Below are 11269 nucleotides of genomic sequence, written 5' to 3' on the forward strand. Positions count from 1 at the left end.
AATTTCAAAAACTCAAACTCTTAAAAAAATAAAGCAGTCTGAAACTTCTGGAGCGGACAATAATTACCAGGCGAAGATTTGGTGGTTTAAATAAAAAATCCAAAGCTATTAGAAACCAACCGATAGCACATAAACACTGAGGAGTTGGTTCAGGGACTACGTCTGCAGTGGGCCAAGAACAAGAAAAAATGTCAACAATGGCTATCGCCTGGAGAAACAAATGCGCTACAGTCGTACCAAGAAAATGCCTTTGGAATTCACCGCTGCAGATCGTATCTACTTCGATGAGTCCATCAATTTGGCTGCCTGCATGAATAGAATTTCCAAGATGAACTTGAATCGTTACTTCAGAACCAAAGCCGAAGAGGAGCACATGGAAATCAACAACTGGATTGCAAATGTAATACGCAACGAAATCCCCGAAATGTTAAATCTCTGTGATGTTACCTCCGACAGTCAAATGGTTTTGGCTAATGCTGCCTATTTCAAGGTTCAATGGTCGGATAAATTCGATTCCAGATATAAAACAGGAGATTTTGTATACCATGCCTTGCCAATATTCTTTCGTACCCATGAGGCATAAACCTGGAGAATTTGTAATTGGTACCGATTCTACGCAAATTGGGCATCAACAATCTGTTCTAGCATACCGCCAACTTGAGTGGCTTCTCCACGGAAACAAGCCTGATGTTTGGTGATGCCAAACATGTTGCCAAAATCAAGGTTGATGATAGGTGGAACGTTTGCCCTATTCTCTCTGTCTATTGTTTTATTTATAAAAAATGGGGACGTGTTTTATGTTCGTTTTTTTTATTTATAATATCAATACAAAGGAAGCCTAAAACGGCATATACATTAGAACTTTTTACCGGGTTAACCTACTTTATGAGGATTTATTTGACATATATGCAAAGGAATTGACAGTTGAAACCTATGGGTCAAATGAAATCCGGTTAAATGTAACACGTACTATTAGAGGCAATATTATACATGTATTGTGAGAAAAGATTCTATGCAATCAATAAGGAAATTCATAACTTAACTTAACCTAAAAGAAATTAAATCAAAATATAATATTTATAAGTGACTCCCCAGCTATATGAATATTGTATATAAATAATTTTTAATCATGGGATAACCCTATAGCAATCAGCCATTTATATGATTTATTTCATTGTAATGGGACTTTAGTTTTTGCTTAAATGTATGATAAGAGTATGAAAATAGTTTAAGACTGTTGGGAAGATAGTTCCAAATGCGATAGACTCTAACAAGATATGAATGTTCATAAATTGAAGAGTGAACCAAAGGAATATCGATTTGAATATTACGCGTAGAACGAATAAAAGAAAACGAATTTGATAACATTTCAGGTTTTTGGGTTTTCATAACTTTATAAAAGTGCAATATTATTCTTTGGCAAAGATAATCTCTAAAGCTTCTACCTAAAAATGCATAAGAGTACTCAATTGCACTAACGTGATCGTATATATACAAAGAGTACACATATCTTATAATTTTCCTGAATATTCTTTCTATTTTATCAATATTATATGACCAAGTTCCTAAATAAATTTCAATGCCGTAAATTAATGTCATCATAAAGGAAAAAGCCAGTCGAATCCTCACAAATCTGGGGGTATATGCTCTAAGGCTATAGAGTCTTCTCAATATAAGACAAATTTTGTTTGAGAGAGCATTGATATGACTGCTAAAATTAAGATTGGAGTCCAGTATAACTCCAAGACATTTCAGGGAATCAGTAAATTCAATTCGAACATTATTAACATACAGTGCAGGATAACTTTCGAATGGCGATTTCTGGAATGGAAAATTATACATTTTGTTTTTAACGGATTTATTTGAAGTTGATTGCGAACCATTAGATTATATATATTACATAGGTGGGAATTAATACTATATTCAGAAGAACCAGAATCAAATAATAGAAAAATGTCATCAGCAAAGACAAAGGGCTGGCAAATCTGACTTTTTGAAAGATCTATTATATCATTGATATAAGAAAGAAAAAGTATGGGTCCCAAAACTGAACCTTGCGGTACACCCGATGTCACACACCCAACACTAGAGCAGAATCCGTTTGTAGACACATATTGTCGCCGATCAAATAAATAAGAGAAAATTAACTTGCACGCAGTTTTTGAAAAATAAAATTATCGCGTAGCTTAGCTATTAAAATATTGTGGTTTATGCGATCAAAAGCTTTCGTTAAATCCAACGAAACCATTAAACAGTTTACATTATCATACAACTTTTTTCTGATAGAGTCAGACAAAGTAATTAACGCAGATGTTGTGCTGTAGTTAGATCTAAAAGCAAATTGATGTGGGCTAAAATAATAAAATAATCGATAATGTTCCAATATTTGACTTTTCATAATATTTTCAAGAATTTTAGACATTGAAGGAAGTATAGTAATTGGTCTAAGATTGTCATGATCAAAACTGCGATCTTTAGGCACAGGAACAACACGTCCAGGTTTCCAATCAGACGGAAATTCAGAAGTAGTAAGAATTGTATTTATGAAATGTAATAAATACGCAGAAATTAGTGGAAAAATAATTTTTATAAATTTTATATGAACTAAATCATGTCCAACAGATTCAGATTTAACAGCGTTAGTGTACATAATCAAGTCTGTATGTGATATAGTGTGAAAAGAAAAGGAATTCTCACTTTCAGCAAACGTTTCAAAGTTGAAAGAATAATCATCACTAGTATTCATATTGCTACGAAATTTATGTGCAATAGCTTCAACATCAGCCTCTTCTAGCACCACACTTTCGTTTCCGATACAACCTAACGAACGAATTTTCTTCCACATCTGAGAGTTATTAACATTAGAAAAATGCTTACAGCCATATTCATAACTAGCTTTTCTGATGGTAGCCTTGGCCTTATTTAAAAAACGACAATATTCTTTCCAATTCTCCTCAGACGAATTTCGAAGAAATTGTCCGTATGCTTTATCTCTGGTTTTCCTTGCGTTTATTGTATTTGTGTGATAGATAGGCATTAAATCAATACCATCAAGCTGTTCGGACAAATCATCATATCTAAGGCGATTGTAATCTTCTATCACGGCACATCCATTATTCAAGGTTGGAGAAAATTGAATAGATATATAAATAAAACTGTGATGGGAAGAGAAGAAAGGAAGTTGTAATTGATTTTATGGGCAACGCAACATAATGAAGTACTGTTATTTGGTATATGGAAATGTGTCGGTAAACAGTTATGTATAGGATGTAGTCCACATCATGATGCAAGTGACCGGAAATTGTATGATTTGCTAGGATCAAAAAGATTATAGTTAAAATCCCCCATAACAATTATGTTGGAATACCGATCAAAAATATTAGCATGAGCAATTTCAAAATCTTCAACTGAACCATTAGGCAAATAAACAACGCCAACAACAATTGACGAGTCTTTTCCAAAAACCTCCACAAACAATGATTCGCATTTGCCGTATTGTACACCACGGAAAGTAACTTTAAAACGTAAAGCATTGGATATATAGAGACATACACCACCAGCTCTGTGAGGAAACATAGATTGATCATTACTGGCATTGCTAATTCGGTCATTTCTGATTAGTTTATAATTAGGTATCATTAACGAGCTTGTAAATACATTGGGTTTAAACCACGTTTCAGAAATTCCAATTATATCCAATCCACAATCATGAAAAACATTCTTAAACTCTTCTAGTTTAGCATTAGAATATGATGGGCATAAGCTTTGAGCATTAATATGACCAATATTGATATTGTTAACAAAAGACAAAGATACGTTTTTAAGAAGTTGGTTACCGCTTGCTATAGGGCCAAGGTTTGCATTATGGATCATTATATTTTATACAATATTCATATTTTAGGGGGAGCCAAAAATTAAAACTAAAACATTTCTTGAAAAAGCAAAAAATATACATTTTTATACTAAAAACAATTCATTAATTTTTCCACCTGATTGAAAATAATTCAGAAAAAGTTATAAACAAGTGAATGAGATCATATGTGTAATATTTGAAGTTAAATCAGATTTAAGGATTATTTTCAAAAAGATCCATACATTCTTTATAGTTGACTATCTTTACGTCCTTATTTGACAATATAAGTTTAACTTTGAGACTTTCTCTATTAATAATACTAAAATTCGTTATTTTCTTTTCATTTCTTAAATTTATACAAAACTTTAAGAGTTTGATAGCCATGTGTGAATAGTTATCGTTTAAATACACTCTGTCAGCACATGAACCTCCAATTATATCAGATACCTTTAATGATTTTGATTTATAATAAGCAGACATTAGGTGATCACGTTTGTTAATATTATTAAATTTAGTTAAAATTGAATGTCGAGCCTTAATATATAGGACAGTATGAATGTCTTCAGGAACAATGCCAACTTTTAAGAAAGCGCAAAGAAAAGTGACAACATCTTTCAATTTTTCAATGTTTCCAGGTAAACCAGTTATAACGATATCTGATCTGTTCAACTTATATTCAATCATATGATTTTGTAGCTCCAGCTGAAGAAGCTTATTATTGCTGGAATTATCCTTTGTGACAACAAGCTCTCTGCAACGACGTACGTCATCTCGAATGTCTTGCAAACTCGCTGATATTTTCAAACGAACCTCTTCCAATACAACCTCAAAGCTTTTCTTTATTTCTAGTTGTTCCTTCTTCACATCAATTCCAAGCATCCGAAGAGAATCGCTACGAGCAGCAAATTGTTTTCTTACTTCAAGCTTAAATGCACCATCGGAATTGTCCGGAGGGTTCTACAGCTTACACATGTATATGCCAGATTGCGATTTTTATCCAACATATTAAACACACATAAAAGCACATAAGAAAGCACAGTATGGCACGGCCAAAAATGATTAATGTACCGCTTTGCAACAACAACAACAACTTCAACTCGTACAAAGTGCATGCAAAAAATTATTGCTTTATAATGCTGTGCAATGCCTGCCAACAGTAAATTCCATATATTTGGCTTAACAAATGTTCAAATATATCACTTTATAACCACACTACATTCACTCCTATTTTTTTAGCTTAATATTTAACTTTCAATCAGGAGGGGTTTTAATGCACGTTTACCACTGCATAGCGTTGCCAGATTTTTTGATTTTTCGTTTTATATGTTTTATTTTTTAATATAATTTTTTTATTTTTTGTTTTGTTTATAATAATTATTTTTATTTTATTTAATTTGTTTTCTTTTTATTTCGAATAAATTATAATAATAATAACAACAATGACCGTTAGGGTAATTTATACAACAACAAAATGAAAAAAGGAGGTAGATACATGGTTCTTTTTGAAAACATGCACATAATCACTTTCTGAGTAGATTTGTGCATGTCCGTCGTCTGTTGATGTTAAATTCTAAACAAAATACGAACCACATTTATGATCCGAATGACAATTTTGAGCGAATTGTATTCAAGCCCATAAAAATCCACATAATGGTCAACAACAATCTCACAAAAAAATTTTGAGACCGAGATTTCATTAAGAAATCAATAAAATTCGAAGCCTATTTTTGATTATTATTATTAAAAATTCACATCCAATTTTTTTATCATCCATTTTTATTAATATATTTCTTTTTTACGGCGTCTTATTAGCACAATTTAAAAATTTGAATGTCGGTTTGAAAAAAGGCATGAATGATAATATGGCCGCTACAAACAACACAACAAAACTGTATCAACCGATAAGTTATCGAAACTGTCACTCAAAAATTATAGTGTGTACCATGGCCAATAAATAAGGTCACCAAGGGAGACCAGCTGATTATCGATACCTCTCAAGTTTGCTGTCAAAATGCATTATTGTGAATTGACTTCCATTATGAAAACGTAAACAAAGTCGAAATTTTTGACATTAGACTTGAGAAAAAACAGCTGTTTTCCGATTTCGATTGCTATCTTGGTGACCTTATTAATAGATCTTGGTCGAGATGTCAAATAGCTTTCAATTTTGACTGAATCGTGTGGAAACGTAAAGCATTTTGACAGCAAATGCTGTCAAAATGCATTATTGTGAATTGACTTCCATTATGAAAACGTAAACAAAGTCGAAATTTTTGACATTAGACTTGAGAAAAAACAGCTGTTTTCCGATTTCGATTGCTATCTTGGTGACCTTATTAATAGATCTTGGCGTGTACACCGCTTTAGTATAAATAAACAACAACCAGTCCTTGTGTTCCTTTTTGGCACATTGTTTACATTGTCTTAAAACGCGAAAAAATAATTAAAACCCGGTCGATAAGATGTAAATAATGTCGGTCATTTTGGTAAAAATCCCCCAGCTGTAAATTTTTTACGTTTCCACACGATTCAGTCAAAATTGAAAGCTATTTGACATCTCGACCAAGATCTATTAATAAGGTCACCAAGATAGCAATCGAAATCGGAAAACAGCTGTTTTTTTCTCAAGTCTAATGTCAAAAATTTCGATTTTGTTTACGTTTTCATAATAAGGTCACCAAGATAGCAATCGAAATCGGAAAACAGCTGTTTTTTCTCAAGTCTAATGTCAAAAATTTGAACTTTGTTTTCGTATTCCTAATGGAAGTCAATTCACAATAATGGGTTTTGACAGCAAACTGGAGAGGTATCGATTATCAGCTGGTCTCCCTGGGTGACCTTATTTCATACATGGCTACGCAATCCAAATGTTTTTTCTTTCAATTTTAGTTAATATTATATAATTTACAATGACATACTATATTTATTTTTAAAGCACTATTCAAACCCTTTAAAATGATACCCATATTGCTTTGGTGGCATTAGTAAAACGGCCGTTTTAACCAAGGTATATTTCAAACTTTCAAGGCCCATATCTCGGGAAGTATGCATTTCCCCCACATAAAATATATATCACTGTAATCAGCACAACGAGGACTACTTACAGGTGGAGCCCCTAGGTCAATGATTTGCACATAAGAGGATCTAGTTTCTGCAGCTCTTTGCAATGAAAATTATCGAACTAGTTCGTTGAAATAAGACATCGAAATTGATGGCGGGAGAATTAGCTCAAAAACAAAAGAAATAAAGGTTTATTTTGGATAATTTTCAAAAAATAAGGAACTTTAAAAATATTTCAGGCAAATACAGGTAGTTACTGAGTATTCTATGCTGCAAATATTACAGCGTTTGGACGTATTTCACTTTTGGTTTATATTTGCAGAAATTTGCTATTCTGATATTACGATAAAATGGATGACACTCCGGCAAATTATATCAAGTGTCTGGAAAAGGAATTTGGCCATACAGCATTTCGGGATGTTCAGTACTCAATTATACGTTCTATTCTTGAAGAGGGTCGTGACAATTGTGCTATTATGTCCACTGGTTATGGAAAATCACTGACCTATCAGTTTCCACCGGTATTTGCAAAAAAATTGGCGATTGTTGTTAGCCCGTTAATATCTCTTATGGAGGATCAGGTAAGAGCTTTAAATTTGACACGAGAAAGGGCATGTCTTCTTGGATCTGCTCAAGAGGATAGATCAATTGAAAATCGAATTCTTAAAATGGATTTCAATTTGGTATATACTACTCCTGAGTACATAACGGGGGAAAATGGCTTGCGGCTCTTGAAATCAGTAGAAAGCCATTTAATACTGTTAGCAGTCGATGAAGCCCACTGTATTTCTCAGTGGGGCCACGATTTCCGTTACGCATATAGAAAGCTAAACATCCTAAGGAGGACTTTACCGAGTGTGCCCATATTAGCACTAACAGCTACCGCAACTCAACAAGTTCGCGATGACATTTGCCATCAACTAGCTTTAAAAAATCCCCAGGTGCTAAGTACTGGATTTGATCGACCTAATTTGGAATTTATAGTACGCCAAAGATCGTCATTGCGAAATGGAACAGGACCATGGCTTGATATGGGACAATTTATTAAAGCGGCCCTTCAAGACAGAGGATCGGCCATAGTGTATTGCAATACATGTAACCATGCCGAAATGGTTGCTAGAGAAATACAGCAACATGTCCCATGTAATTATTATCATGGAAAACTTTCATTAAAACAAAAGAATATATATCATCATCAGTTTGCCAGAGACGAAGTGCGAGTAATAGTAGCCACATTGGCATTTGGAATGGGTATAGATAAGCCGGATGTCCGTTTGGTAGTTCATTATGGAATTCCAAATGATATGGAAAGATATTACCAAGAGGTATGTATATCTACGAAACAATTTGTCAAATTTGAAAGACAATGTGTTTGCTCTATTTTAGGTTGGACGTGCTGGTCGCGATGGCTTAAAATCCAAATGTGTGCTCTTTTACGATTCTTCAGACTGGAGAACACACGAACGCCTGCGCCAAGATGTGAATTTTTTCCAGTCCAAGCATTTAGAAGCTCAGGGAATAAAAATGTCCGCTTATACGAGAATAACAACGTGTCGACGCAAATTCATATTAGAATACTTTGATGATGATGTTGCTTCCACTTTGCAAACTAGAAGTGATTGTTGTGACAATTGTTTCTTATTAGCTAAGAAAGTAGATTATCGTCAAATATACGAAGGAATCGACGACGATGGAATGCTAAATGTATCAGCCGATGCATTCCAATTTCTCTCATTGTTAAAAGATTTAAAAGGTCGGTTTGGTTTGGGAAAAATCATATTAATACTTAAAGGTTCAAAACGACAAGAAATACCAAAACATTACTATACACATCCAATGTTCGGCAAAGGATCATCAAAGAGTGAAGCTTGGTACAAGATTCTGTCGGAGAATTTACAGGGATTGGGTTACACGCAAAATATCACAAAACAAAGTGCTTATGGATGTTACACTTTAATAGACATTACCAAAACTGGTGCGGATTGGCTTAACCAAGATCCAGAAAAGCGAAATACAATAAAAATTGAAGTTTATTCTGATATATTGAAATTTTTAAAACCCAAAAATGCCAAGATGATCCCTCCAACAGTAGCTGCCAAATTGGGTGGATCTGGCTTAGAGGACAATGTATTAATGAAGGCCTTGTTGTCGTAAGTTTTCTATTTATGGTTCCTATTAAATTCACAAGTAATTTATTTTAGATTACGTACAAAAATTGCCTCTGATTTGGATGTAATGCCATATATGGTAGCATCCAATATTGCTCTTAATCAGATAAGTGAATATAAACCAAAAACGATGGAAGAACTGAGGTTGTGTAAACTAGATGGTTTCTACGAAGCGAAATATTTACGCTTTGGCGATGCCTTTGTAAAATGTGTCCGAAGCGTAATGTTTCCTGAAGAGGATAACAAATCTAAAAACGACCAAGGATCATCAAATCAGCCACCACCTCGTAAAAGGCGCATTTCTTCTGATTTGTGGGAACAGGATTCTGGCCTTGACGATACTGAATTATCATTAATAAGTGATGTTGTAGAAAAAGAGCTGAATGCTTTATCCCAAAACAACAATCATGAATCTATAGAAAACACTGAACTAGATTTACTTTTAGCAGACATAGAGAAGACAGAGGAAGAAGCGAAATGTAAAACAAATACAGATTCTACAACAACAAAGATCAAGGCTGCTTCGCTAATGTTAAAAAAGAAACCGACATATCAATACGAGGATAGTTCGGATGAAAGTTGCAGTGAAAAAGAAGATGGCGAAACAAGTAACATATGTGAGAAAACTTTACCAACACGGGAAATAAATGTCAAGAGAACTCGAGTGCTGCCTTCATGGATGAAGAAACACTGTTAGTAAACACACTATTAATTACCAGTATAGTTTGTTGTCGTTATTTATTTTGTCTATTGAAGAATCATTTTGGAATAAAAATTATGAGATTTCCTTATATTTGGTTACAACGTATCTGTTCCTGAACTTGCAAGAATGTTCAAACTTCAATTTGATAACAGTTTTTCCTTTATGATATCGATAAAATAGTAAACAATAGCAGATTTTTGCGTTCTGTAACATACCAATAATTATTTCTTTAAAAAAAATATATATATATATAGCATTTCCACATTAAATGAAACCTTTTACAAATTAAATGAACCCTTTTCCAAATTAAATGAAACCTTTTCCAAATTAAATGAAACCTTTTCCAAATTAAATGAAACCTTTTCCAAATAAAATGAAACCTTTTCCACTTGAAATGAAACCTTTTACAAATAGAATGAAACCTTTTCCAATTGAAATGAAACCTTTTACAAATAGAATGAAACTTTTTCCAAATTAAATGAAACCTTTATTCTTATCTAAGGAAATATAATATTTGCACTAATTTTAAACCAATATTTGAAAATTAAATCAAATAATATTAACAAATATAGTTGTATGGCTATGTAATTAACATAAATATTCTTTAATTCGGTGTGATTTCATTTAATATCTTTACTACATAAAACTAAAAAAATAGTAATACAAACTGGGGCATTTCTTGACATTTTAATAAATAAATATTTAAGAACAAGAATTGAATACCCGGTCCTAAATGCGAAATACATATTTGACTTAATAAATTGTTGATGATAAGGTAACTGTTTATCTTAATGAAGGGGTTCCTGACTTGCAGCTTGTGGGATTTTCAAAACCATATCCATAACGTAGTTAGAACAATCTTGCCGAGTAAGCTTTTGAATACTTCGCTCGATTACATCAACAATGTTATGTTCCATTGAAACGTCACACAGCTCAGCTCTTGCACATAATTTTATTTTTGAAAATGCATTTTCGATTGGATTTAGCATTGGAGAATAAGGCGGTAAGAATTTAAGGTTGCATCTTTTGGATTCGATCAAATTTTTTATGTCATGTCGCTTGTGTATTTGAGCGTTATTTTCCAACTCTGGATTGAATTTCTCAAAAAAAAATTTCTATAAATAATTTAAATCTGTCTGCATTGACACTGGAATTAGAAACGATTGTGTGATGTACAACTCCCGCGTTGTTTATTGCTGCAATTATAGTGACATTACGACCTCTGACCGTAGGCAACACAATGTGTGCTCTTGTTCCTTGTCTTGAATGGGCTTGGGTTCTTCGTATGTGAAGATTATAGAACTCGATCAGACTTAAAACTTGTGGTGTCAACAACTTATGGTTTTGAAAATCCCACATGATGCAAGTCGGGAACCCCTTCATTAAGATAAGCAGTTACCTTATCATCAACAATTTATTAAGTCAAATATGTATTTCGCATTTAGGACCGGGTATTCAATTCTTGTTCTTAAATATTTATTTATT

The 11269-nt window shown here is 33.1% G+C and overlaps 1 protein-coding gene across 1 annotated transcript; it reads left to right on the top strand.

Annotated features, from left to right (window-relative positions):
* Window positions 1–7263: 7263 nt before the first annotated feature.
* LOC133327589 (bifunctional 3'-5' exonuclease/ATP-dependent helicase WRN-like) lies at window positions 7264–9778 on the top strand. The gene is made up of 3 exons (XM_061536103.1): window positions 7264–8238; window positions 8300–9063; window positions 9115–9778. The coding sequence occupies exons 1-3, from the start codon at window positions 7264–7266 to the stop codon at window positions 9776–9778; spliced, it is 2403 nt and encodes an 800-aa protein (XP_061392087.1).
* Window positions 9779–11269: the final 1491 nt, after the last annotated feature.

The sequence above is a fragment of the Musca vetustissima genome, unplaced genomic scaffold (genome assembly GCF_032173495.1).
Source record: "Musca vetustissima isolate MV318-11 ecotype Yass unplaced genomic scaffold, APGP_CSIRO_Mvet_v1 utg33713, whole genome shotgun sequence".
Classification (NCBI taxonomy): Eukaryota; Metazoa; Arthropoda; class Insecta; order Diptera; family Muscidae; genus Musca; species Musca vetustissima.